The 27441-nt window shown below is 62.3% G+C and overlaps 2 protein-coding genes and 1 long non-coding RNA gene across 3 annotated transcripts; 1 reads left to right on the top strand and 2 right to left on the bottom strand.

Annotated features, from left to right (window-relative positions):
- Positions 1–620: 620 nt before the first annotated feature.
- On the bottom strand, positions 621–9432 carry UBXN11 (UBX domain protein 11). Its single transcript, XM_066204738.1, has 12 exons — positions 9357–9432; positions 9053–9162; positions 8299–8359; positions 7265–7341; positions 6691–6802; positions 5199–5416; positions 4811–4888; positions 3860–3980; positions 2694–2788; positions 2417–2490; positions 1555–1698; positions 621–883 (listed from the first exon to the last, which is right to left on the bottom strand). The coding sequence occupies exons 1-12, from the start codon at positions 9430–9432 to the stop codon at positions 718–720; spliced, it is 1332 nt and encodes a 443-aa protein (XP_066060835.1). The 3' UTR covers positions 621–717.
- A 2133-nt stretch (positions 9433–11565) lies between these two features.
- LOC136301599 (uncharacterized) lies at positions 11566–13615 on the top strand. Its single transcript, XR_010723904.1, has 2 exons — positions 11566–11972; positions 13291–13615. It is a non-coding gene; the product is annotated as an uncharacterized lncRNA (long non-coding RNA).
- A 1598-nt stretch (positions 13616–15213) lies between these two features.
- On the bottom strand, positions 15214–23329 carry CRYBG2 (crystallin beta-gamma domain containing 2). The gene is made up of 19 exons (XM_066204728.1): positions 21344–23329; positions 20666–20713; positions 20450–20568; positions 20054–20228; positions 19835–19974; positions 19620–19746; positions 19297–19332; positions 19066–19193; positions 18751–18877; positions 18322–18464; positions 18116–18242; positions 17994–18026; positions 17787–17899; positions 17525–17654; positions 17010–17149; positions 16801–16924; positions 16166–16324; positions 15685–15844; positions 15214–15562 (listed from the first exon to the last, which is right to left on the bottom strand). Exons 1-19 carry the CDS (start codon positions 23327–23329, stop codon positions 15474–15476), a joined length of 4104 nt encoding a protein of 1367 aa, XP_066060825.1. The 3' UTR covers positions 15214–15473.
- Positions 23330–27441: the final 4112 nt, after the last annotated feature.

The raw sequence follows: 27441 nt of genomic DNA, 5'->3' as shown, positions 1-27441 counted from the left end.
GACGCCGCGGAGGGATTGTGCTCGTCTCCAATGACACGGTGTCCTGTTGCAGCATCCAGCGCCGGCAGGGAGGAGGAGGAGGAGGGCGGGTTCCTCCAGGCAGGCTGAGCCTGGGCCCCGCTGCAGCTGCGGGCTGTCCAAGGGAAGGGAGCTGTGCACGTACAGGAAACCCAGCAGCAGGATCTCCCGGCTGAGCCGAGCCTGGCTCAGCCCCAGCGCTGCAATGGCTCAAGGCCTCCAGGTTCAGCTCCAGCAGAGACTGCGGAGCTGAGCCCGTTTGTCCCCTGGTGTCAGTGCAGGTGAAATCTAGGGAGCAGCTGTGTGTAGAAAGCAAACTGCCCCTGGCTGTGTGTCCATGTGTCCATCCTGCTGCTCCAGAGCCCCTGAGCACAGCTAAACAACTGAGGTGAAGCTGGCAGGCTCCCCTGGGCAGGGGTCAGCCTGCGTGACCCTGCACAGAGATGAGGAGCCAGGCCTGGAGCCCAGGTGAGCTGCTGGAAGTGTCCCCGTGTTGGGACCCACCTGTCCTGGGGGGCAGCAGGACAGGGCCTGGCCCTCTCTGCCAAAGGGAGAGGCCAAAAGGCTGCTCCCAGCTCTTCTCCATCCCAGGTAATGGCACCGTGAAACTAAATCTGGAAAGAAAACCTCTTTTTTTTTTTTCCAGCCAGGGCAGGTCGGGTAAGGTGAGAGGCAGCTGGGAGGGCTGAGGAGCAGCTCTTAGGCTGTTTGCAGCCCCCGCCCCTCCTGCTGGGAGGGGTCTCTCCTCCGGAGCAGCAGGGAGGCACTGGGGACCAGCCCACATTCCTGCAGGCTCCTGGAGTCCTCCGTGTACACCCTCTGGGGAAAGGTGCTGATGATCTCAGACGAGTCCGAGTTTCCACCCCTAGGAAAGAACAGCACAATCTTCTCCCACTCACAGCATCCCCCAAAGGTTTTGCTGAGATGCTTTGATCCAGCTGTGGTTATGCAAGAGCAGAAAAAAAAGGGATTGCAGCCGGCCAGGCACGGAGCAGCCTGTCCAGCTGCAGCGGGGAGGAAGGAGGCTTGTGCATCCCGGCAGCACTGAGCTCACCCTGGGCTCACACCGAGGCCAGGGCCGTGGCCTGCAGCAGGAGTGGGAAGAGGGGAGAGCAAAAGGGGCCCTCAGCCATCTAGAACTGTCCCCAAGAGGCTGAGGGAGCCCTTGTGCAGCATTCAGTGTGCTGGGACACGGAGCTGGCTGAGCCAGGCAAAGGCTGCAGCCCAGCTTCCAGCACCCTGGGAAGGGTGGCACAAGTTGGGTGAGTGCTGGGAGGAGGCAAAGGCAGCAATGGTCTGGATCTGATGGCAGTTTTGGAAGGACAGAAGTTGTTTATCTCCTGCTGTGTGGCCAAGGTGGGTATGAAATGCTCTGAGCTCCTCAGGGCCCTGGCACTGCTGCCTGGAGAGTGCCAGGTGGGCACAGGGCTGGGGCCGTGACCCAGCTCAGGCTGATATTTGAAGCTCCAGGAGCTCCAGATCCCTTTCCTGGGGTCCTACAGAGTCAGGCAAGGAGGGGAGGGAGCCCTGGAGTACCTGATGTGGGCGAGGTGCCGGCGCAGGTCCCCGATGGTGTCTGTGGGCAGCATCCTCACCTCGTACGTCTGCTCCCCGCTCTCAGATCTGACGCGCAGCGTGCAGAAATCAGGGCCAGGAGCTCCAGCCTCCTCTGGCCTCCCCCTGAGGACCAGAAAACCCTGTCAGCCCAGGAGTGAGCTCCACTCAGCGGGCACAGCCTCCATGACCAGACCTGGGGAGAGGAGTTTCATGGTTGGGAAAGTCCTCGAGGTGAATGGGGCTCTGTGTGACCAGGGGCAGCCAGACCAAGCCACTGCCCCAACTGCTGCTGTGCTTCCCCAGCCTGAAGGTGCCTTGAAGGGGGTTATGGACCTTTTTTAGCTTTTTCATTTATACCAGGGCTATCTGCTAAGTACTTCGCCCTACTTCTTCGATTAAAAATAATCTGCTTGGGGTTTTTTTTCATCACCTATTTGGGTCCTGGCTTGCCAGAAGACTGAGTGGAAAAGTGCTGTTAGTGAGACCTCCCCCCTGGGCATCACTTTCCTGGAGGTGTTCTCCCATTTAATATGACTGCAAAGAGCTCCTTCAATGGTTTCAGACTCTTAGGCCTGGGCTTGCTGTCGGGAAAACTTTCACATAAATAAGTGACATTTGGAACAACAGAAGCTTTTTGTTAGAGATGTAAAATATGGCATGTTTGCCATGAAAAATACAGTGGCTTTCCCAAAGGACCAATCCTGGCCTTTTGTCTAACTATTTCTAAGGTCTAAAAGGGGAAAGGCCATTTACTTCCTCAGCTGAACTGCCTGAACTAAACCTGCAGAGATGAAATATGAGGAAGAGGAGAACCTGACAGGGCAGGGGGTGGAGTCTTTACCTGTACCTCTCCCGGGCAGCCAGCCCAGGTGTTTCCACCAGGATTTTTTTGCTGCTCTGCTGCCCATCAGAGCCCTGCAAGCAAAGCAGGTGAGTGTCAGCACTGCCTAGGCTGCAGGGAGAGCAGCCAGTGCCACGAGTGCTGTGGTGCAGCCTCTCTGGGAGGTTACATGGAGCTGGGAGAGGCCCAAGGAAGGGCTGCTGGTGCTGTGCAGGGAGCTGAGTCCAGAGAATCGCCCCTGGTCCCCTCCTGGGCGTGTCTGGGGGTCCGCTCGTACCTGTGGTGCTGTTCCAGCCAAGCCTCGGGCACTGCCTGCACCCCCTCTGGGCCTCAGGGGCTTGTTGGGAACCTGCTCCGCGGAGGCTTTGGCACCTACCAGAGCAGAGGGGAGATGTGTCTGTGTGTGACCTTTGTGACAAACATCGTGGCCCCAGAAGAGGCTGATTTGGTGAAAGGAGAGAGCTCAGCAGCCGACAGGGAGAGCTCTTGGCACCCCTGAGAGCAGCTCTCGGGTTCCTCCCTTGAGCTGTCCCACTTTCTGCCCCACTAAATGTTTGATTGTCAACACCGACAGTGAGAGCAGTGCAGCCTGCTCAGTGCACAGCTGGGATGCACAGCAGGCAGGTAGCGCTGCTGTGAAAAACTGGGACTATCACCATTTGTACAGACTTGGACATTTTTTCACTTTGTGGGGGTGTATTTGTAGGTGTCCATTCCTTTCTGCTTGGACAATTTACTGCTTGGCTAAGGGGGATATTTAGCTTTAGCCTTGAGGTGACTGAGCACAGTTGTGTGTAACCAGGCTGCTGTTTCTCATGAGTGATACGCGTGATGGGTGATTTAGTGATGCACCCACAGACCCACTGATTTCTGTCTCTCTGACTGTTTGACTTCCCAAGCCTGTCAGATATTGCTTACACAGACTGCAAGTGTCTAGAAGCAAAATGAGGAATCTGTGGCCTTTGATGTCCCATTTTCTGTTGTGAAAGTCTGAAGAGAAACTGTCCCATATTCGGTACGGTTACGGTTGACGATCTCTACGTTTTTGGAATGAGCTCGTAGGAGAAAGGAGCAGTGGTGTTTGCAAGCAACTCTCCCCCCAGGCCTGCAGGGTCACCTCAGCATCCTTTGATGTGGTGGAGGTGGAAGGAACTTGGCCTTTCAGAAAGGCACAGGGCAGATATGTTTTTTGGAAACCTGCTGAATTTCTGTTCTTTTATTACTTGTCACGTCTCGTTCTTCAGCAGGACTAATGCTGGGAGGATCCTGTGTGTGCTGCTGGCTCCCAGCTCCTGAGGCAACACCAGGCTCTGACCCAGAAGTGTTGCTGTCCTTGGCGAGACCCTCACATTCCCCTCCTACCACCTGCCCTGCCTTGGTAAGGTTTAGGAATCCTCCTCCTCAAGAATGAGCTGCATTTTGGGGGCAGGTTTAAGACTTTACCTGGGATCTCAGAGGTTTCCTGCGCTTTGTTGGATTCTGAAGTACCCACCGCCTGGCCAAGGCCAGGAAAACTCCCTGGGAGGTCTGGCTTCTGAAACACCTCATCCCTCCTGTCGGTGACCTGTAAGCAAATCTGGCAGTTGCCCAAGCTCCTCTTTCAGCATCAGAGCCCAACAAACCACAGGAATGCCAAGCAGCAGTTGTAAACCCCAAACGAAACCAATGATGCACAAGTTCTAGGGAACCTCAGTCCGCAGAGCTTTGCACAATTCCCCTTCCTTGTGACTTTCTAACCTCCCCAGCTGCCAGCTCGCCCCTGCTGGCCTGACTTTGTCCTGTTCATGCAGTTGTGCCCTGGTTTCCCCGTGGCAGAGGGGAAGTCCAGCCTCCGCTCGTGCCTGCTGACATTTCAGGTGCACTCCAAGACCTAGATTTGAGTCCTCTGGGGCTCTCTGCCTGCAAATGTGGCTTTGGCTCTTTGCCATTTCTGAGAAATCAAAAACTGGGACCCAAGAGAACCTCAGGTGGCCAAATCCATTTAAACTGTGGCAGAATAAACTCTCATTACATCCTCTTTAAAAGGAACTTGTTCAATCTCACGTTAAAAGCTTTTCCAGGGGAACTATTTGAGAACTTTTCCCCCCTCCTTTCTGTGACACTGCTCTTAACTTCCTGCATGTGCTGCTTCTCTTACAGAGCCTGCTGTGCTCTCAGAAGCCTTGATCCAAGGCAGCTTCACTGGGGCACAGAAACCCTTGACCCTTGATGCTGAAACAGTTCCTGTAACGGCTGCTGCAGGTGCCTCCTTTTCCCCAGACACACCTGCACAGCACCACACACCTCAGCCTCCCCTTGCTCTGGGGACCATCCAGAACATCGGTGAAAGAAAACCTGAGCTGTCCTGGGAAGCAGGAGAGCGATTTGTGCCCAAAAGCTGGGCGTGGCACTTGCCTGCAAGGGGACACCGTCGGGGTAGCGTGGCTGCAGCTCTGAGGGGAAATAACCATCCGTGATGTCCTGCAGGTATTGCTGAAACGACAGGAGAGCTCGTGGTCACACCTCAGGCTTTCTGTTGAGCTCAGGGCTGATCTTTCTGCTGGGCTGCTCCTGTTTGTGATATTGTGGCCGTGCAGAAAGGTCTGCACCAAAGACACAGGATCCTCCCTCTCTAAAAATTATTGCACAAGACATACAAGGGCTTTAAAGGCACTGTGGGGATGCAAGTGTGCAGCCGGGCTGCTTTGCAGGACTGAGATGAGCTCAGAAGCCCTGTCCCCTTTCCTGGGGCTCAGGGGGTGCTGGCAGGATGACTCTGGCTCCTCTCCAGCCCTTTCCATACCTGCGTGGCCGGGTGCTGGTAGGGCCGGAAGGCTCCGTGTCCCACGACGAGCCCGTTTTGGTACAGGGTGAGCAGGAGGTGCTCTGGCCGCCTCAGCCGAGCCCCCCAGGGCATGTGCTCGATCTCAGCAATGTCCTCTCCCACCAGAGAGTTCAAATACTTAACGTTCTCCAAGATTAAGTCAAAATCAATCTGGCGTCGGCCAACAACGGCTTCCCCTGTGGCAGAGGGGTCAGAGTTACCGGGGAAGGGCTGATGGCCAGGCACATTTATCTGTATGAATTTGAGGTGTGTTTGAGCCCTGACATCCGTGCCTTGCCCTTCACACATGTACAGAATGTGGTGCAACCTTTTCTTCTGTGGAGCAGCACCGCCAGGTCCAGGCAGGCGTGTGCTAAACCACAAGGGCAGGGCAGAGGATGCTGCTCTGGGGCTGCAAACTCAGAGCTCCAGAGCGCTCCAGGGGCAGCTCCTGGAGCCCACACTGGGCCCCTGGGCTTGTTGATCGTCTCAGGAGTGTTGTGCTGTCCCTGTGCCGTGCAGGAGGAGGAACTGCACGCGTTGGATTAACCAGATTGGATCAATGGATCAGGGCACAGGTGCTGAGCAGGTGCCAGTGTAAACAGAGGCAGCTGCCTGCAGCAGGGCAGGGACTCTGCCAGGATGTTTGTCTGGCTGCTTGAGGGTGGCGGGGTGAAGCAGTAAAAGCCTTGTGAGGGGACAGAGGAATGAAGTCAGAAGAAGAAATGAAAGAGAAGATCTAAGTTGAGTTGAAGTCCTTGCTTGTTCTGCTTTTTTTATGAGTTGCTAAAGGACAGTGTGGAAATACCCTTGAAAAGGGGCAGTGAGCTGAAACCAAAAGTGTTTCTGCTGATCTCCCTCTGTCTGTCCCCTCCTCCATCTAAGGGAAGGTCTGGTCTAATATTTGCATGGTGGTGAGGAAGCAGAATTGGCTCTACAGTCCAAATAATTTTCTTTTTTTCCTCAGTCACCGCTTCCTAAGGAGCCACTGCCAAAGCTGCTTGGACCCCAGGCAGCAGAGCCAGGTCTCAATCGAACCCTCACGTGGTGGCTGGGAGGAAAGGCTCTGTGGGTAGGTTACTACAGCTCCTGTGTACACAAGGCACCTGATTCCCTTTTCCACCCACGCTGTGTCAACATCATTAGAGCAGCCAAATGTGCAAGGTTTGTGAATTCTGCAGGAAACAGCTGCTGTGAGGTCTTCTCCTGAAGGGCTGAGCCATCAGGTTCTCTCCTCTTCCCCCAGAAGGGCAAACAAAATACAGGAACGTAAAATTAAACCTGCTGCTGAGCTCCTGTTAGATTGCTCCATGTCTGTGTCCCTGAGAGGGATTGATGTGAAGATCTTGGCACAGGATCCCAAATCCTGAACACCCAAATCCTGAGGTTTTGGTGCTTATCTACTCTCCCTTCCCTGAGCATGCAGCGGGAGCTGGAGCAGCAGCTTCAGCCAAGAGTGCTGGTGCTTTACCCTTGCAGATGTTCCCTGCTGCCAGCTCCTCTCCATCCTGGACTGATTCTGGATCCTCCAGCTGGAGCCGTGTCTCCCCAACCCAAACCAGACCGTAGTCATTCAGGAACCTCTGGAAGAGGAAAGTCAGGTCAGCTTTGGTGACCAGAGCTTCAGAAAACTGGAAATGGGAGCCTGAGAGTGCTCAGCTGTAGCTGTGAGAGGCAGAGGGAGGTGGAAGAGATTTGTCTTGGGGCTCCTTGGCCCTGGCAGACAGACAGACTCTCTGGCAGGGCAGTGATAGCAGCAGGGAAAAGGGAGGAGGAAAGATTTTGTAGTGGCAGAGGAACCGCCCAAGACTGCAGGAGCTGAGCATTTCTACAGCCCCAGAAATCAGAATGAAGCTTGCAGGAGGCACAGGTGTTTGTGTATTTAAAACCCTCTCCTGCCCTCCTGCTCACATCCAACCTGCTCCTTCTTTTCAGAGGTGAAGGGTTGTGATGATCAAAGGGGCAGCTTGAAAAGGGCCAAACTGGGAATGCAGTGATCTCAGACCAAAGGAGCAGCTGGCTCAGGGCAAGCAGAGCAGCCTCACCTCCATCTCCAAGACCTGGCTCTGCAGCTCAATGCACCTCGTTTCCAGTTCTCCTATAGTGTATGTGTCAGGAGCATCTGTAAGAGAAAACCTGATGTTTCTCTGTAGATCCTCCCAGAAGAGCTGTGGGTCACCTGTGTCACACAGGGCAGAGCCCCAGCAGCACCTGCCTGTGCTCAGGGAACTCACACAGTGGGACACAGGGGCTGAAGGTGACAAGTCACCCCACAGAGGTTTTGACAACAGTGCTGACAGACTAAAAGACAGTTGTGAACAACCCTGGGGGAGTTTTATGCCGTGGGAGCTGATGTGAGTGGTGCTGCTGGCAACCATAGAGTGGAAATGGCTTGGCTCCCTCAGCATTAAGGAGCCCAAAACGAGCAGGTGTCCATGGGGCTGGATGCTGCAGTCTTGGCTGGGTGACAGCAGGGGAGATACAGACCACGTGTTTGTGGTTCGACAGACACTTTATGGTGTGGTCAGGAAATGGAGAACTCACCCAGCTCTGCACAGACAAGGCAGTTCAGCCTTGCAGGAAACGTGTGTGGGCTCCAGCTGGGGCTAGAAAGCTCCTGGATTCAGGGAACTGAACAGGGGAAAAAACCTCCAGTGACTCACTGAAAGCTGGGTCCAGTTTAGAGTTAGGCTGGACCTGGAATTCTGTGGGAAACTCCACGTGGGTTTTTGGTTTCCCTCAGCTGTGAGGAGCAGCTTTCCTGCCTGTTTGAACTCTGCACTGTTTACTGCTCTTTGGTTTTCTGACCCCCCCTCGGGTGTTTGTTTTTGGCTACACACTCACTGCAGAGCCAACAGGCCAGGAAATGATGTTTCACACCGCATCAGAGTGACAGATACAAGCTGAAGTGCAGGTCTGCTTTAGGAAACGGTCTCTCTCTGTAGCCGTGACCTCTCACCACGGAGGCTCCTGGGTTTTGGCGCCAAGGACAGCTCAGACAGGTCCCCAGGCCTGCTCTGCTGCCCTGCCCAGAGCTCTGCAGCTCTCCCACAGGTGCCAAAGGTGGAACAATTTTTACCTTCTCCTTCTTCTCCTTGAAGAGTCTTTATCCTCTCCTCGAGTTCAGCAATCCTCCTGTCCTTCAGGGGCAGAGCAAGCAATGACGTGGGTCAGTTCCTGGCCTCAGCACCTCCAGGCACAGTTTGCACAATTAGTCAAGGCTGGTGCAGGTCTTGTCACCCCACCCAGGGACTGAATCACCTCACAAACACCTTAATTAGGCTCAGAGGAGGGATGGGATAAATAGAGAACTCCAGGAATAGGTGACCCATCTCCCAGTCCTCCATCTGCACCAGATGCTCCTGCTCAGACCTGCAGGGAGGGGCTGATCTAGAAACTAAACCAGCATCTCTGTAGCCTCTTCTGGAAAAAAAAACCCAAACCAAACAAAAAAGGTATTTATCCTAAGCTTTAAAAAGGTATTTATTCTATTCAGTGATGCAGAGAGGATGACTCTGCTGTGTGAGCAGCTGCTGTTTCAGGAAACAAAAGGGGGAATGCACCACCACAGGAAGAAAAAAAAAATAATTCTGAAGCCAAAGAGCTGCTGATCTTAGTGCCAGGGTGCTGAGAGTCACTGCTGCAAGGAGTCCCAGCAGGGACTGTCCCCTCTGCCACCCCAAGGCTGATCCCTCTGCTCCGTGGCTGTGTAAAGGGCTCCTTTGGGTGATTAACAGCAGGCCACAGAGGGACTTCTGAGCCCACTCAAGGCCTGAGAGGTGGAACTCCCGTGGCAGGGCACAGAGCAGGCTCACAAAGAGGCCGACTCTTACCTTCAGCTGGATTTCTTGTGCTTGTTCCTCTATTTTTTGTTCCAACAGAAAGATCTTTTCTGCCAGAGAGGCCACGAGCTCCACATCGGCGTGAGCTGAAACATGAACACCTGTGAGTAGGGTGGGGGTGCACAGGGGACCCCACACCACAATTCCTGGTCTGCCACAGCAGGAGGGGACTTTTTGGGTAGGAACCCTTTGCTTCCTGGTGTCACCAACTCGTTGTGTGAGGGGTAACCACAGGAATGGGTCTGGCACCAAAAAACTGATGGCCCAGAACCCCCAAACCACAGAGGGGCTTTACCCTCCATGCTCTTTTTCAGTGTTGTCCCCTGGGGCAGGAGTGGAGGGTGCCTCTGTCCTAGGAGAGAGCCTGGCATCTCCTGAGAAAGGAAGAAAACAGGTCAGTGTTCGGACACAGCTTCTCCAAAAGCAGGTAGGGAAACATCCGGGTTGTGCTGAGGGAAAGAGAGGGCAGGGGAGAGCAGGTGGTCCATCAGTGCCATCGGTATTCCCAAATTTCTGGGCATCTGTGGGCACTCCTCAGGAGCCAGGACTATGGGAAGGTACAATCCCAGCAGCTGGAAGAGTGAGCACGAGGTGGAGCTTGCAGAAAGAGACCACAGAGAGGCAGAAAGTGGTAAAATCGAGTTATTTTAGTGGAAAAAAGCACAGTGCTCTGTGATTGTCAGAAGCAGCAAACTTCTCTGGGAGCAAAATGGGAGATTTTGCTCTGAAGTCGAGCAGGGAGGATGTGATGTTAAATGGAACTGTAAAAATAGACGGTGTTCTAGGGCTGCGTGAGGATGTGGAAATGTCTTGTTATTTGTCTGCTTCTGGACACTTTTAGGGGAGACAGCCACATCTGTTGTGTAAAGGGTAAGAACAACCTTCCCTGTGAAGGCTGGACAGCTCTGCCCTTTGAGCAAGAGTAAGAGCAGATACCATATGGAACAAAGCACAGCTTCCTTAACTTCGGGGGGGTTTGCTTGGTGGATTAATTTCCTAAATATAACTGCAAAAGCTGTCAAAAAGAAAAGTCCCCAGCTGTACATTTTTTGTGATCGGCCCATCCTCCCAGTATACAGCCTCGTTTTCCGTGCAGAATGGGCGGTTTGAGGGATGGGGGGGCAAAAAGGGGCTCAAAATAACGGGGATGAGCAGGGGGTGCTGGGGGACAAGGGCCCTGCGAGGGGGGGCTGACAGAGGTGGCAGCTCTGGGCGTACCGGGGCTGCGGCGGGGAGACCCTCGGGGGGGATACCCGAATTTGGGGGGGCCCGAGCCCCGGCGGGGTCCCGCCCTCCCCAGGCCCTCGCTCACCCCTCGGCCGCCATCTTGTTTAAGGGCGGTTGCCACGGCGACCGCCGCCACTGGTCACGTGACGGGCGCGGTAGTTCCCGGGGACTACAATTCCCAGCATGCACCGCGCGCGCTGTCCCGGGACACCGGGACCGGGAGCGGGTCCCGTTTTTCTCCTCAGCCCCCCTCCGCACACACACATCAGCCTGGCCGGAGACACCTCACGCCGTACAGCTCCTCCCCATTCCCTCACCTGCTCCTTGGTCTCTGTTTTTCCACCTGGGCGCCGCTCTTGGCCTCGCTGATGCTCTGAACTCCACCCAGCGCTCGTCACCATCCCGGGAGCCTTTCCCGGGTGTCCCCCATGCCACCTGCTGCCTCTTGCCGCTCTCCAGGGAGCTCGGCCTCGCCAGCTGGAGATGAGCAGGACAGGCCAATTATCCCCCCGGTTTTACCCCCTGGGATGGGGCGTTCACAGAACCACAGACTGGTTTGGGCTCAAGGGATCTCAACGCTCATCTCATTCCCACACCCTGCCATGGGCAGGGACACCTTCCACTATCCCAGGTTGCTCTAAACCCTGTCCAACCTAGACTTGGACACTTCCAGGGATGTTGGCTGTGCTCAAGAGACTTTTGTTTCAACTTGCTAAATTTGGTGACGCTTTTGTGCAGAAGAGCCCTCGGCTCTGGGCGGAAGCTGAGGGACTTCACCCCGATGTGCTTCACCGGCACAAACCCAGACAGCAGGTGTGTGTTCTCAGCACGTTCCAGTGACTTTATTCATTTCAAACCATCTTAAAATAACCAGATGCCTTTTGTTTCCCGCTGCTGCAGGGTGAGGGAGCTCAGAGATTTGCTGTAAGGAGACAGATTTGGGGAGTTAAAGGAAGCATTTCCCTGAACCTTTATGAAGGATCTGTAATTGAAATCCCAAGGGACACCTTGGCTCCAGCTCCACCTGGAGGGAAGAAGGTTTGTTCCTGCCAACCTTGCCTGCAATTTGCAAACCCTCCCAGTGATCCAGGGAGGGTTTTGGTCAATCTTGGTCCTTGATGGCTGTGAGGACAGAGAGACCCCAGGGAGATGCAGAGCCTGAGGAGTTCCAGCCTTTCCTTGAACTTTTTCTTTGGGCACCGCCATTGCTTCTTTGTACAGGCAAAAAACCCCCAGTGAAGTCCTTTTTATCTGTTTCTCCACTGGTTCCAGCCACGTTTATCATCCTGTGTCCATCCCTTTACATCCTTTTATCTTATTTTGCCACTTAGTCTTTAAGCTCAACTCAGCGACTCCAGGACAACTGAAAATTTCTATATTCTGTTACTTATCGCTGTCACACCAGGGAACAGGGAGCTGCTCTGGTGCCAGAGGGACGTCGAGAAACATCTCCTGGGGCCGGAGATCCCCACCCCACGTCTGGCGTAAACGACTTCTCCAAACGGCGCTGGGTCCCCGCAGGCCCGCGGGGAAGGGAGGTGTGCGATTGGTGCGCCGTGCCTGCGCTGAGCTTAAAGGCTGCGGGCAGATGAGGAAGCGTCACAGCACCCGCCGAGCCCCGGCCATGCCGCCCCTGCAGCGTGCCCGCCTGCTCCTGCTGCTCGCCCTGCTCGGCCTGTGCCTGGTAAGGACAGGGCCCCGGGTCCGGCCAGCTCTGCCCAGGGCTGGGGAGGGTTCAGGCAGGGGGGAAATGCTGCTTACGCTGGAAACCTCAGGTTTTGGGTTTCTCTTTGACTTCAACTGCTGTGTTCTTACCAAGAGCTTTGTGCTGTTGTCTGGAAGGTTCAAACACTTCCATGCGGTGCTTTTTGAAGGCATTTCTTTAGCTTGAGAGCACCGCTGACCTCTGTAACCCTCAGACTGAGCTCTCCAGCCTGTCTTCCAGGCTCGCCTTTGCCCGCTGGCCCCAGCCCATGCCTGTGGTGAGGGTGCTGAGCGTGGCCGGCCAGAGGGGACACACGGCTGTGATTTCTCACCTGTCCCCATTAGGTGTCATTTTCCTTCCTGCTGGGGGGCTCGGTCCGAGAGCCGTGCTGAGGGATGTCGGGGCTCTCCTGGGTGGTTAGGGGTGAACCCACCAGCACTTTTGGGGAGCACAATGCACTTTGGGGCAGCTTTTTGGATGACCCTTTTTTTTCCCTACACCATGTTGGTAAACGGGGCCAGATCTGTCTGTGCTTACTTCACTCATGAAGTTCCACACAGCCGCGACCTGCCGCTGGCTCCACAGGGTGCATTTGCATTTCGGCATTCCCCCTCTGTAAACCAGGCAAGAAGGACAAGAGTGTGGCAAAGGGGCAGAGCAGAGTTTTGGGGCTCCATTGCTGGTCCTTTCCTATCTCCGGAGGGACCCTGAGGAGGGGTGTAAGACAGTGTGTTTCACAGCGGGGAATGGCATCACTTTTCCAGCAGCCAGGGCAGCGTTAGAGAGGGAAAGAAACTTCCCTGGAATGGCCACCCGGGTTCTGCTGCATTGCACACACCGTCTGCGCCCACCCTGTCTGCAGCAGCGCGGGGTCGGGGTCCCTCCTCCCCTGCCCCTCGCTTCCAGCGCGGGCATTTCCCGCGTCCCGCCTCTTGTGCTGCCGCAGGCCCGTCACCTTTTCACCACTTCCTCGCAACAGCGAGAGCAGCAGAGACCTGTTCCTGGCTTCTACTTCCCCCCGATCTCTAAAAAAACCCCCTGGTTAGAAGCAGGGCAGTAATTTCAGGGAGAGCTCCCTTCCCTCCCTGCGTTGAGACAACCCTAAAGCCAAGAGCCGGAGTGTGAAGGGGAACCTGCCAGGGGTCAGGAGGCTGTTTGCCCTGCCTGGGGTGGGGCAGTGTGGGCCCTGGAGAGCCCCGGCTCCTTTTGCCGCCAGCACCATCCTGAGAGGGGTCTCAGGGCTTTCACCGCCGTGCTGCTGTCGGGAGGGTTGTCTGAAGCTCCTTTTCTTTTCCAGTCCCTCAGCCAGGCCAAGGAGGGTGACTCCGCTCCTCCGAAAGATCCAGCCCCGAGCAACACCACGACCAGCAGCAGCCCGAGCGCGCCCGGGGCCAGCCCGCCGCTGCTCTCCATGGCGCTGGGGGCGGCGGCGGCGCTGCTGCTGCTGCGCTGAGGCGGGCGGCCCCTGCGCGGCCCCGCTCCCGGCACACCCGCCCCGGGATGGCGTCCCCGGCCGCCGTACCGCTCCCGTCCCCGCCGCCCTGCACTCGCCTCGTCCCCGCCGCCTCGGAGTGAGCCCCCCGGCCTTGGGGAGCGGAGCAATAAACGCGCTGGTGCCCAGACCTCGGGCTCGTCTCCGCCTTCTCCCGGTTCGGTAGCGGGGCTGGCGGGGGCTCGGGGGCGCAGCACCGGCCCCTTACCGGGGCTTCAGCCCTCGGGGCGGGAGGGGCCGGGTGGGGCCAGGCCCAAACCGGGAGGGGAGCGGGGCCGGGACCTGCGGGTGTCCCCCGGGTGTCCCCCTCAGACCCCCGGGTGTCCCCAGGGTGTCCCCCTCAGAACCCCGAGTGTCCCCCTCAGACCCCCGGGTGTCCCCAGGGTGTCCCCCTCAGAACCCCGAGTGTCCCCCTCAGACCCCCGGGTGTCCCCGAGTGTCCCCCTCAGACCCCCGAGTGTCCCCAGGGTGTCCCCCTCAGAACCCCGAGTGTCCCCCTCAGACCCCCGGGTGTCCCCGAGTGTCCCCCTCAGACCCCCGAGTGTCCCCCTCAGACCCCCGGGTGTCCCCCGAGTGTCCCCGAGTGTCCCCCGGGTGTCCCCCTCAGACCCCCGAGTGTCCCCCGAGTGTCCCCCTCAGACCCCCGGGTGTCCCCCTCAGACCCCCGAGTGTCCCCCGAGTGTCCCCCTCAGACCCCCGGGTGTCCCCCTCAGACCCCCGAGTGTCCCCCAGGTGTCCCCCTCAGACCCCCGGGTGTCCCCCTCAGACCCCCGAGTGTCCCCCGAGTGTCCCCCGAGTGTCCCCCGAGTGTCCCCCTCAGACCCCCGGGTGTCCCCCGGGTGTCCCCCTCAGACCCCCGACTTTCCCCCGCAGGTCCCCGCGGCTCCGGGCGGGACCCCTGCGCACCCCCTCAGGCCGGGCGGGGCAGCCCGCGCTCAGCCCCGGCCAATCCCGAGGCAGGGGCTGCTGCTCCCCGCCAATCCGGTGCCGCCAGCTCCCGCCCTCAGCCAATCACAGCCCGGCGGCATTAATATAAAATCGTGAGCGAGGCCGTGGCTCTTCCTGTCAGGCGCGGGCGCGGCTGGGAGCGGCGTTGCTGCTGGGTGCTGGGGGCTCTGCAACATCGGGGGGGTTTCACTTTCTCCAGCGTCCCTTCCTGCCAGGCTGATCTTAACCTTTAAGTCCCTCGTGTGGGGGACTGTCCTCCTGCCCGAACGGGTACTGGGGTAATGGGAGACACGTACAAGACGGGCGTTTGTTGGTGGCTGTTGCTGGAAGTCACGGCAGTCCCCAGCCTGGTGTCACCTGGCGCACCTGGCTGTCACCTGCGAGGGTGATGAGCGGTCGCTACCGCCATGCAGTGAGCAGACCAGGCTCTTGCTGGCAGCCGTGTCCTCTCCCCAGCAGCGAGGACAGAGGCGCTGCGGGCTCTGAGCTCAGCCCGGGGTGTCACAACTGGGACCCCCGAGGCCACAGGCTGAGCTGGAGCTGGTGGGCTCCCGCAGCCCCCGGTGCACCCAGGGCACGGCTTGGCCACTGCCTCCCCCCTCAAACTCCACGGCCACGGAGCTGCCCGTGCCCGCGGGCACTAGAGGGCACTGGGATCCCATCCTGGCGCCGGGATCAGGCCTGGGGCTGGCAGGGCTGAGGTGCTGGGGTGGGGGTACTGCCAGGCTGTGGGCAGGGCAAGGACAAGGACACCGACCACCCAGGCAGAGCTGGCCCAGACAAGCAGGGCTGTATCTTACACACGTCCATAAATACAGTTCAGGGGGAAGAAACGCTTGTGGGGAGGGGCTCTGCTGCTCTCCAGAGGGTGCCACGCTGGTCGTGTCCATGGGATCCTTGGTGGACCTTGTTCAGGCCTCCTTGGGAGGGAGGTGGGGTGGTCCCCCCGTGATGGAGAGGTTGACGGTCATCCTTCACACCAGAGGCTGGGGCAGAGAGGTGCAGGGTGTCCCCGTTGTGCCCCATGGCACCTCTGCCCCTCACAGCACCTGGATGTCCCAGGTCTGCGTGGGTCTCTCATCAGCCATGTCCCAAACGATGGCGTGGTCCTGGTCGTAGCTTCGGCCGCCTGCAGCGGGAGGGGAAGGTTTGGGGAGGGCAAACCCCACTCCTGATGGTGCTGACGGGACCAAACGCCCCATGTTTGGGCATCCCTGGGAAAGCAGCCTCTGTACAGGGCTGGGGCCTCACCCTTGACGTCAAGGATCATGTCCTCGAACATCTGGCTGCGGATCCGTCCCTGAGAGTCGACGCTCCAGGTCTGACGTGGCATCCTGGTCTCGGACCACAGCACGGCCTTGGCGCCCTTCCCGGCCGGCCCAATGACCTGCAGGCTCATGGTGGGGGCCACCTGCAAGGGGCACAGAGGCAGGGATTTCCCTGGAGCCACAGCTGGTTCTCTGGTGGAACGTGGGGTGAGCAGGAAGACCCCTCGGTGAGAGGTGAGGGTGACAAAAACTCCACAGGGGAGGCAGAGATGGCTTCACATCTCCAGAGGGGACTCAGGGAGGAGAGTCACCAGACTTTTGGGGACAAGGCTGGGATCAGAGGCTGGGAAAAGCTGTTATAAACCCTGGAAGATGGCTGTGGGGTGGGGAGTGCCCAGCAGGAGCCCTGCCAGGGGCTGCCCTGCTCCCCTTGGCGGCGCTGGCTGTCACACCTGAGCCCTGACCTGGTTTTTGATCAGCCCGTCCTCGTAGTACCAGACAGAGCTGCTCTGCTCGCTCAGGCTGGAGACCACCACCCGCCCTGCCTTCATCTCCTCCACGTCGTCAGGGACCGAGAGGAAGAGCTCCAGCTTCCTGCTCCTGATGCGGAAATAGATCCGTCTCTGCAATGAGAGGAGCCTGGTGTTTGCACCCAAAAGCCCTCCTGCCTGCACCTCCAGGACCTCACCGGGCTTTGGGAAAGGAGGATCCTGGACCCCTGGGGGGTTCCCCCCACTGTCCTCCCCCCAGGAGATCCCCACGTCTCCCCAGGGTGGTGGCTGTGACCGTGACCTGTCCCCTGGCACGGCTCAGCATGCTGGGATGCCATGGGTTTTACAAGGCAGTTGCCCACAGGGAGCGTTTCACCACAAAGGCAGCCACTCCCAGGGTGGGGGACAGGAATCTGGGGTGGCAGGGCTGAGCTGGTGGCACCTTTCCCATGTCAGAGCTGTCATCTGCAGGCTGCCACTCTCCAGCTCCCCCAGCCCAGCCCGAGTGGGCTGGCAGCTCTGTCTCCATGTGAGCCTCGTGCCCCGGGGTTTTGGGGCTCACCCCACTGGGTGCCAGCACCCTGTCCCCTCCCAAAGGTGACACTGACCTGGCGGATGGGGTAGAGGGACCCCACGTGCTGGAGGCCGCTGTAGGTCAGCCAGTTGGTGATCTCGGTGCAGTCCAGCAGCCACTGCCGCCCTCGGAAGTCGCCGTGCTCGCACAGCACCCAGCTGTGGGGACAGGGTGGCCCAGGACACGTCACCGCGGGCTGGCAGGGGACACCCACCGCGTGCTGGGAGACCAGGGCTCACTTACATCCCTCCTTTGACCCGCACCGACAGCACGTGGTTGTTGAAACCCTCTGCCTGCAGACTCCGCACCTCGGAGTTCAGCTCGATCTCCTTCCCCTCGAAACACTCCAGGCCGTGCAGGAAGATGGAGGGCTCCGAGAAAAACTGTGGGATCGGGGCAGAGACAGGGTGAGAGGGGGAAAAGGGGGAGCACTGAGGGTTCCAGGGGTGGAGAGCCAGAACTGGGGGTGCCCGTGAGAGGGGAAAAACATTCTGAGGGGGAAGGGAAGGGAAGGGAAAGGAAGGGAAGGGAAGGGAAGGGAAGGGAAGGGAAGGGAAGGGAAGGGAAGGGAAGGGAAGGGAAGGGAAGGGAAGGGAAGGGAAGGGAAGGGAAGGGAAGGGAAGGGAAGGGAAGGGAAGGGAAGGGAAGGGAAGGGAAGGGAAGGGAAGGGAAGGGAAGGGAAGGGAAGGGAAGGGAAGGGAAAGGAAAGGAAGGGAAGGGAAGGGAAGGGAAGGGAAGGGAAGGGAAGGGAAGCTCACTAGTGGAACTTTCTTCAAGGAGCGGATGGCAGTGGAGCACAGGCAGCCCATGGCACTGAGCGTGGGGTACTCGCCCTCGGACAGCACGTGCTGCTCCCCGGTGAAGCCCTGCCCGTCAAACAGGATCCAGCTGGTGGGGAGAGGCATTCCTGGGCTGACAGAGCCATCGCAGCAGGTATCCATCCCTCCTGTGGCCCGCAGCACCCCCGTCCTGCCCGCCCTCTGCCCTGTCCCCATCCCGCAGGGCCCCGGGACGCCCCACCTGCCCCCACGGACTCTGCAGGAGCGTGGGATGAAGGCTTCGGGCAGGCCCTCCTGGTCCTCCTCAAAGGAAACGTGATCCCCCAAGAAGTCAGGCTCTGAGAAAAGCAGGATCTGGGGAGGGGGAGCAGAGGGGCTTGGTGAGGGGGTAAGCATCACCACCACCCCACGAGGGGCTGTGTCCCCCTCCCCATCCGCCTCCCCTGACCTTGGAGACGAAGTGGAGGTTGTGTTCCCTGACCTGGAAGCGAACAGAGCGGGGCTGGTGGGTGTCTGGCCGTGGCACCCACCGGCCCGGGGGGGTCCCATGAGGAGGGGGCGTCCCCTCACCTGCAGGATGGGCTGTGCTGAGGCGATGCGGCAGTCGCTGGCCCCCCAGTCCTCGCAGTTGCGGTACACCCCCTTCTCCAGGATGTACTGCTCGCCAGAGTAGTTGGGGCCCTCGTAGGCCACCCACCTGCGGGGAGGAGGTGAGTGCTGGCCCATCTCCCCCCCCCGCAGCCCCCCGGGCCCCCCTGCCCCGTCCCCACGCTCACACTCCGCTCAGCACGTGGATGGACTGGGTGACCGTGCCGTAGCCGGCCAGCTGCGTGTCGGGGAGCGCCTCGCTCAGCTCCACGCTCGGGCCCTCCTCGAAGTCCATGGCCTCAAACAGGACCAGTGCTGGGTCAGAGAAGTCCTGTGCGGAGAAGGACCACCCCCCCAAGCCCCACGGTCTGTCAGGGGAAGGGGCTGCAGGCTGGGCACACACACAGCCGCGCTCCTGCCTGGCCTCAGGAACCCTGGGGAGGGTGGGAGCAGCTGCCAAGCCTTTGCTTGGGTGACTTTGGGGGATCTCAGGCCGTGCCCAGCTGCCTGACGTGGGCAGGGAAGGCTCCTTTTGGGGGTGAGGATGGGATGAGGGTGCCTGGCCCTCTCTGCCCACCCTAAGCCCATTCCCACGCCGTTCCCATCCCTGCCCTCACCGTCCGGATCAGCCGCAGGGACACCAGCTCCTTGCCGTAGCCGCCCCACTGCCTCCAGTCCTGGTACTCCCCTTCCTCCAGCAGGTACTGGTGGCCACGGAAACCTTCCTTCTCGTAGCCAACCCAGCTGTGGCACAGGCAGACACAGGCAGTGAGGACCCCAGAGGATTTCCACATGCTGGGGCACGGGGGCACCACCCACACCCTCTCTGCCAAGTGACCCACAGCCGTTCCACAGCCCTTCCCAGGGGCGACCGTCACCTTCCCAGCCTGCTCCAGCCGGGATGCCAGCCCTGCCCTCCCTGTGCCACTCACCAGCCCCCCAGGACACGCAGGGAGCCCACGGTGGGCAGCCCTGGCTCGGGCAGGCGCTTCAGGTCGTAGATGTCTCTGCTGATGGTGAAGCTGCGGCCCTGGAAAGCTGCTGCCTCATAGATCAGCACCTGGGGACAGGTGAGAAAGGGGGGAGAAAGGGGACAAGGTGAGGTGGGAATGGTCCCAGGGCCATCCCAGCCCATGATTCCTGGGAGCTGCCCCAGAGCTCACCTGTGGCTCCCCAGGTCTCTCCACGACGGGGCAGCCCTGGAAGGAGAAGGAGCCCCAGTGAGGCTGTGCTGGCAGGAGGGGACATTGCAGGGACATCTGCTGCCACCCTTTAAAGCCTGGGCTGGTTTTTGGGTCATTTTCATTCAAGAAGCTCTTTTGAAGCTTTCCCTCACCCCTGTCCCACAGGAGCACTTTCCAAAGCCACGCTTGGCCTGTTTCCACACCTTGATCTCCCTGATGCCAACCAGGAGCTGCCAGAACTCACCCACACCTGGATACAGCCCCGGCACCCCTGGAACCACACGCCAGGAGCCAGCACTCACCAGCCTGATGGGATGCATGGAGCAGATGGACGGGTCCTTTGCTCCCCAAGCCTTTAAATTGGGGTACCCTCCTGGCTCCAGAACGTAGGGATCATCATCGAAGAAAGGCTTGGAGTAAACCAGCCACCTGTGGAACGGGGAAAAGGCGTCACAGCCTGCTCTGCTCTGCGCTGGAGCCCACCTGGCAGCCCCCCCGGCCGCAGGGTGCCGCTCACAGGCCCGAGTGGACGATGATGGAGGCGGCAGCCAGCGCCTGTCCCCGGCTGCGGGTGTCCTCGGCCGAGCCGCTGAACCTGAGCCGGGCGCCTTCGCCGTTCTCCTCGGCGAACAGGCTGATCTCGGGGGTGTGGTAATCCTGGGGGAACAGCGGCGGTCGGGCCCCCGCTCCTCTGCCCGGAGGGCGCTGGGAGGCTCGGGGGGCTCCCCGCACTCACCCGCACCACCCTCTTGAAGGAGCCGATGCGGAAGGGGCGGCTCCCGCGGGGCCGCCCCTTGTCCCCGCTGTCCCCGCTGTCCCCGTACGCCGTCCAGGGGTTGTCGATCTCCACGTCCCCCTCGGCCAGCACGCACTTGCGCCCGCGGAACCGCGGCTTCTCGTACATCAGCCACCTGGGAGCGGGGTGGCGGCGGAGCGGGGGCAAACGCAGCGTTACCCGCGGGTGCCCCCGGGGCACAGTGTGGGTGGGGACGCGCTGCCAGCGCCGCGATGCCGCGTCCGCGGTAATTAGCGCTGGCAGGACGGTCACTGCTGAACCCGGGCTGCGACATCCCCGGCACGGGGAGCGCTCCAGTCCCTCCCTCGGTGTCCTCGCCCCGCCACTGTCCCTTACCCGCCTCGGATGACTCGGATGGAGATGGTGTGTGAGAGCTCCCAGGACGTGGCGTCGGGGACGTCGTCCCAGATCTCCCGTTTCTGCCCCGCGAAGCCGGCGTCGGAGTAGAGGATGATCTGGGAAGGGGTGACACGGCGGGGAAAGCGCTGCCACACCGCGCCGTGCCCCGGCCGCCCAGCCCAGCCCAGCCCGGCCCCACCGCCCTCCCTGTACCTTGCCAGGTCTCGTGTTGATCTTCTGCAAGCCCTCCTTATCCTCCTGCTGTGAAGAGCCGAGGGGGCGGGCGGGTGAGGAGCGCGGAGGGACACCGGCTGCAGCGGCCATCGCCCTGCAGCCCAAGGGAGCCGCAGCCGCAGCCTCGCGTCTGGCGTCTGCCAGGCCCTCCCACCGCCCCGAGCAGCCACACCTCGAGCATTCCTGCACTGCTGGGGATCATCCTCCCGCCTGCCCCCGACCCTCCTGTCACCTGCCCGGCACCCTCCCAGCAGCCCTGGTGGCACCCTCCCATCACTTGACCTCGTATCCACCAATCCCCCCAGTATCCTCCCATGACCCTTCCCAGTGCCCTCCCATCACCCATCCCAGTATCCTCCCATCGCCCATCCCAGTATCCTCCCATGACCCATGCTATCCTCCCATCATCCATCCCAGTATCCTCCCATCATCCATCCCAGTATCCTCCCATCGCCCATCCCAGTATCCTCCCATGACCCTTCCCAGTGCCCTCCCATCACTTATCCCAGTGCCTGCACTTTCACCCCGTGGCCTCTCTGGCGGGGAGCACAAGCCAAATGTTGGGAACAGGGAATGATGCTCCAGGGTCCAGCCCCCACCCCCTTCCCACACTCCGGGGGAGGAGAGCATTTCCCAATGTTTGTTGGATTCACTCACCAGGACACGGTCGAGGCTCAGGGTCACGGTGCTCTCTGGCTCCTCGGTGACAGCAGGGGCAGAGCCAGAACTCAGGGCTTCCAGCACGGCCAGCTCGGGGCCAGAGTGGCCACCAGGGCCCAGCCCGTTGTGGTCCCTGGGGCAGGGGGGGTCTGTGCCCCCGTCGCTGTCGGGCAGTTCGAGCAGGGCGGCGCTGGGGGACACGAAGCGGCTGTAGAGCACACTCTTGTCCAGGCGGGAGTAGGGCTTGCCCTCGTCAGCCCCAGCTGCCCGCTGCTCCAGGAAGTGGGAGAGCAGAGCCATGCCCTTGAGGACGTTCCCTCGGAAGAGCACGCTCCGCTCGGCCGGGCCCCCGGCCGCCACTTTGGCTTTCTCATCCTCTCCCTGTGTCCCCAGGAGTGAGCCCCCCTCCACCCAGCCTTCGCCGTCCCTGGGCGCCCCACGGAGGGTCCCCGCGGCCGCCCGCTCCTCGGGGCTCAGGTACGGGTTCTCGATCTCCTCCTCCTCTTCCTCGGGGGTCTCCCGGGGCCGCCCCGCCGGGCCCCGCCCCAGCAGCTCCCGCAGGGCCTCGGGCAGGGACACGGCGGCGCGGGGGGCCACTCGGTCCTCGTGGATGGGGGGCAGAGCTGCACAGCGGCCCAGCGCCGACGGCCGGGGCTGCCGCGGGGCCTTGGGCGCCTTCCGCATCTCCGAGGGCTCCATGTTGCGCAGCGTGTCCACCAGGATCTCCATGTCCACCAGCAGCTCGGGGTCCTCCTCGGTCACGTCCGCGGGGCTCTCAGCTGGGGGCTCAGGGGCTGGGGGCTCGCTGGGGGGCTCTGGGCTGCTCTCAGGCTCTTGGGCTGTGCCCTGGGCGTCTCCCGTCGTCTCATCCCCCTCCAGCTCAATCTCAGCCTTTGCAGATGCTGCTGTTTCTGGTGGAGGCTCTGGCCTATCGCCCACCTCTGAAGGGGGGTTCTCGGGGATGCTGCCAGCTCCCCGGAGGCTCTCAGTCCTGGCTGGCGTGGCTGAAATGGTGCCATCCACGTCTGCCACGCTTCCCTCACCTGCGCCGGCCGGGTCAGCCTGGCCAGCGGCGCCGGCTCGGCCCTGCGGGGAGCAGCTCAGGCTGCTCTGGGGCTCCCCGGGCCCGTCGCCGGCTCCCGCAGCCGCGCCCTCCGGCGTGGGCTCGGCTTGCGCTGAGTCCTTCTCCTCGGGGCGTCCCTCGGCCGGGAGCCCAGCGGCCTCTGCGCTGCCCGGCGAGTTCTGCCTGCCCGCCGCGGCCGCGGCGGAGCCGCTGCCGTCCTGCCCGGGGCCGTCCCGCTGCGGTGAGGCCGCGGTGGCCCCGGCGGCGTCGCGTGTCCCGTTCGGAGCCTCCCGTCCCTCCGCCGGCCGCCTTTCGGGCCCGGCCCCGTCCCTGCCCGTGCGCAGCACGGTGACCTGCCTGGCCCGGGGCGCGGCAGGGACGGGGCCGGGCTCGGCGGCGCTCGGGGCACCGGGAGCGGCAGCGGGAGCCCCCGCGGGGCGCTCGGCGGGGCGGGTGGGCAGGAGGGTGCCGTGCACGTAGCTCTCCCTGTGCACGGGCACGTCGCGGGGGGCAGCGGCCGCGGAGGGGGAGCCGTCACCGCCCGGCCCCCCCTTGCCCCGCTCGTCCTGCCGCCGGGGCCTCTGCGCCGGGGAATAGACCTGCGAGAAGATGGGCCCGTGCGCCGTGAAGTTCTTGAGGAGGCCGCCGGAGGACGAGCGCTCCCGCTGGCTGGGGGCGGCGGGGCTGGAGCCCGTCTTGCCCACGATCTCCGTCTCCCAGGCCTGCAGCAGCAGGGACACCCGCGAGGGGCTCCCGGCCCGGCCCCGAGCGCTCCCGGCGCTCTCCAGGCGCCGCGACACCAGCGAGACCTTCTGGAAGCGGGAGCTGCCCTCGGGGGCTCCCGCGGCTCCCTGCTTCATGCCGAGCTCGGCGCTGGAGGCGAAGGGCCGGCTCCGGGTGTGCCGGAACGGCGGGTCCATGCCGGGGGCCCGGGCTCCCCGCTGCGGCTGGCAGAGCTGCGGGGACAGGAGGAGTCGCTGGGAAAGCTGAGAAGGACCACCCGGCGGGGAGCAGCCCCCGAACCAGCCCTCGAAACCCCACGGAGCTCCCTGGGATGCCGCGGGACGTTTTGGGAGGATCCCGTGGGCCACGGGAGGTGGCTCTGGGGCTTCTGGTGGTGCTCGTGCCATCCATCCTGGCACACGGGGGGGTGGGGGGCACCGTGGGTCCCTCTGCCTGGCCATGTCGGGGCTGTGGCAGAGCCTGGCGGGGCACAGGTGAGTGTGGCAGGGCACAGGTGAGTGTGGCGGGGCACAGGGGAGCCTGGCAGGGCACAGGTGAGTCTAACATGGCACAGGTGGGTGTGGTGGGGCACAGAGGAGCCTGACAGGGGTCAGGGGAGCCTGGCAGGGCACAGGGGAGCCTGGTGGGGCAGAGGTGAGCCCAGCAGGGCACAGGTGAGCCTGACACAGCACAGGTGAGTGTGCAGAATGCGGCTGGGCCGTGCCGTGCCCCGAGCTGTGCCGTGCCCCAAACTGTGGGATGAGTCAGGCAGGCAGCAAGGGCTGCGCCGAGTCAGCAAATGCAGCAAACAAACAAGGCCAGAAAACAACAGGGAAGCTGCTCCATGGGGGAAGGGGCCTGGCTGGGATCTGGGATCGGGAGCCGGGCTGGGGCAGCCGTGGGGTGAGCTGGGGCAGGTGGAGACCTGAGCTGCTGCAGCAGCAGCATCCCGTGACCCTTCCCTGCGCCTGTGTGGCAAAGGTGAGATTGCTGCCTTCACCTCTGCAGCTTCACTGGCACCAGGAAAGGAACCGGGATAATCATCCAGCCCTCACCCCTGACCCGAGCTTGTCCCGGCACGCAGCTCCACGTCCTGGGGCTGGCTGCTGCAGGGTGGGCACCGCTGTGAGCCCTGGGGCTCAGGGCAGGGGACGGGGACACCTGTGCCACCTCAGCCTGGGGGGATGCCAGCAGAGGCGTCCCTGTGCTGCGGCCACGTGCCTGCCCCAGAAGGGTTTTATTGCTGGGTTTGGGATTGGGAAGCAGCTGACACAGCAGGTGCCGGGGAGGGAGCTGGAAGTGCACCCACATCCCAGTGTCTCCCAGCTAGGAGCTGTTCAGTGTCACCGCCCGGCTTTGGGGACAGTGGCGGGGATGGGGATTTGGGGTCAGCCCGAGGACAGGCTGGGATTGAGGTCCCCATCAGGGTCACCTCCCTGCACCAATTCCCCTGGGGGACACCTCGGGAGAGGGCCTCATCCTGCACCAGCCAGGTGGGATGAATCCAGCACTGGCACGTTGGGTTTTCCCAGTCCCTGAGGGGATCCGGGGGCCGGGGGCAGGCAGGGAAGTGCCGGGTACAGGCAGCTGCCTGCCCCTCCTGCCAGCCCGCCACGCGCCCTCCAGATCCTGCTCTCCCCGGCCCAGCAGGTCTTTCCAGAACAGATAGGAAGAGTTTGTGTCATTTTCCCGGAAGGTGATGAGACCTTGTCTGGGACAGCCGGCACTGCTCGAGGCTGGGACCTGCCTGGGTGGGGCTGAACGGCCACATGGGCACAGCTGGGTCCCCAGGGCCACAGCTGGATCCCCAGGGCCACAGCTGGGTCCCCAGGGCCACAGCTGGATCCCCAGGGCCACAGCTGGGTCCCAGGGCCATGGCATCCACCAGTGGAAGAGGGATGGATGCCCTGGCCGTGCCCATGGCTCCAGGACAGAGACAGGGACTGGGACAGGGACACTGGCTCTGTGCAGCACCGGGATGCTGGGGGGGAGGTGGCACCTGCTGACTCAGCATCCTCCTCTCTCCTGAAGCTGCATTTCCAAAGATCTCCAGGTCTGTCTTTCCCGTCCCATCCCATCCCATCCCATCCCATCCCATCCCATCCCATCCCATCCCATCCCATCCCATCCCATCCCATCCCTGCAGATGGATCCAGCACCCGGTGCCACCCTGGGAAAGGAGGTGACCCAGAGCCCTGCTCTGCCCCAGCACCCCATTTTCTGCTGAAATAATTCTCACTGCAGCAATGGGTCAAGGACACGAGGAGGATGGAAGGACAGCAGGACAAGAGCCTGCAGCTCCCCGGCTGCCCCTGCCGGCCCGGGCGTGCCCGGCTGGGTCCCGCAGTGTTGCCACACCGGGACACCCAGCACGGCTCTAATTAATCCCCTTCGGCCAAGCCGAGCCAACCCGCTGACCTCGTTTGATGCCCCGGTCACCCCAAAGGGTCTCCCAGCGCCCCAGTCAAAGGCACGAGGTGCTGTTTAATATTCAGGAGGGACGGAGGGGCCGAGGGCAGCAGCTGCGGCTGCCTTTGAGCCGGTGACCACGGATTCAGCTGCGCCCGCGGCCACGCTGGGCTCAGCTCTGTCACCGCGGGGTGAGAGTGGACCCGCCACCTTCAGGAAAATCAGGGGTCTGGGTTGGGTGGCTGCTGCACGGGCTGAGGTCCACGGGGTGGGCAGGGAGCCCCCGTCCCCCCTCCATGCCCCTGCCTGCCCCCTCTGAGCTGGGCCATGGGCAGCCACGTGCCCAGGAGGGGGACAGGAGTGACAGGGGAGCCCCGCTGTCCCCTCGGCCCGGGCCGTGAGGCCAGCGGAGGTGGAGGAGCCCCAGCTGACCCTGGCAGCTCTTGGGATGCTCTGTGGTGGCAGGAGTTGGATTACACCCCCAGCAGCCCCCAAAATTCAGGGGCTGAAGGTGAGAGGGTCAGAGCCGTGCTCAGCCCCCACCTCCCGGCCCCATCCCCCCCTTCCTGGCCAGCGCAGATCCTGGGGAAGCAGGGATCAATTCCCAGCCCCTGCCAGGCCGGGGCTCGGCTCCCAGCACCGGGCAGCCCGCGTGGGCGGCAGCGGGACGGGAGCACCGGTGCCCGGCTCCCGCAGCACCGCGGAGCCCTTCCCTGCTGCCGCCCCGCCGGCCGGGCCCGGGCAGCACTCTTGGTGCGCCCCGGGACCCCTCCCCGCACCCCCGCGTACCTGCCGGCCGAGGGTCCCGCCGTGCCGGCCCGGGCCGGCGGGGTCTGTGCCGTGCCGCGCCGTGCCGCGCCGCGCCGAGCGGGCTGGCGGTGCTGCTCCGTGCGCAGCGCACGGCTGGGCGGACCGGCAGAGTCACCCTGAGCACCCAGCCCTGAGCACCCAGCCCTGAGCACCCAGCCCTGGCGCAGCGGAGGTTTGGCATTCCTCAGGTGCTGACAGCCGGGGAGCCGGTCGGGCTGGTTCCAGACCCGGCTCCCCCGTTTCCTCCGACTCAGCAGCGCCGGGGGGGAGCCCGGCCGGCCTGGGTGGCTCTGGGGCCTCCATCCCACCCCCCAGCCGAGCGAAGGGCGATGGGAACCTCGGGTGGGACATCAGTGACCCCTTTTGTCCCCGCGCCTGCAGCCAGCGCGGCGCTCCCACCGCGGGCCGGCCGTGGGGCTGACGGGGTCCGGCCCGGCCTGGGGGGCTGGGGGTCCCCAGGGCTGCGATTGCCCCGGGCTCATCAGCTTCCCGGGGGTCCCACGCCCAGCCCCCGCGCTGCAGCTCCCAGTCCGAGGGGCGCCGCGTGGGGGGAGATCTCCCGGGAGATCTCTCGGGGGGCCTCGCACGGGCTTGGGGAGGGAGTGGGGGTCACAGGAGCCCTGGGCCACCGCGGCAGAGCTGACCCCGGGGCGCGGGGCGCCATCCCGGCAGGGCGGGGGCAGCAGGGCTGGCACCCGCCCCGGATCCTGGCCCTGCCCTCCCGCTCCGCCCCGGCCCGCGGGAGCCCGCTGCGGTGCCAGCCTCAGCCCGGGGCCACCACTCCCGGCTCCTGGCCCAGCCCGGGAGCCTCCCCGGCCACCGCCAACCCGGCGCAGGTGGCCACAGTTCGGCTCCGGGGCTGGGGCATCCGGGGCCACCCAGCCCTGGCGACACCGCTCACGTGCTGGGGAAACTGAGGCAGAGCCGAGTGCTGCCGGGTTTGGCAGGTCCCTGGTCCCCTCCCGTGCCCATCGCCGGACCCCAGGGGTGGCTGAGCATCCACTGCGGGTCCGCGGGGCTCGGGCACCGGGCGGGATCTGCCCCTGCGTCCCCCGGAGCCGCGGGCTCGCAGGGGGGGCAGCCGGGGGGT

This window comes from Chamaea fasciata, unplaced genomic scaffold, assembly GCF_029207755.1.
Source record: "Chamaea fasciata isolate MVZ Bird 193981 ecotype frontalis unplaced genomic scaffold, bChaFas1.0.hap1 SCAF_26, whole genome shotgun sequence".
Classification (NCBI taxonomy): Eukaryota; Metazoa; Chordata; class Aves; order Passeriformes; family Sylviidae; genus Chamaea; species Chamaea fasciata.
The sequence above is the reverse complement of the archived record's forward strand: the minus strand, read 5'-3'. Positions and strand labels throughout refer to the sequence as shown.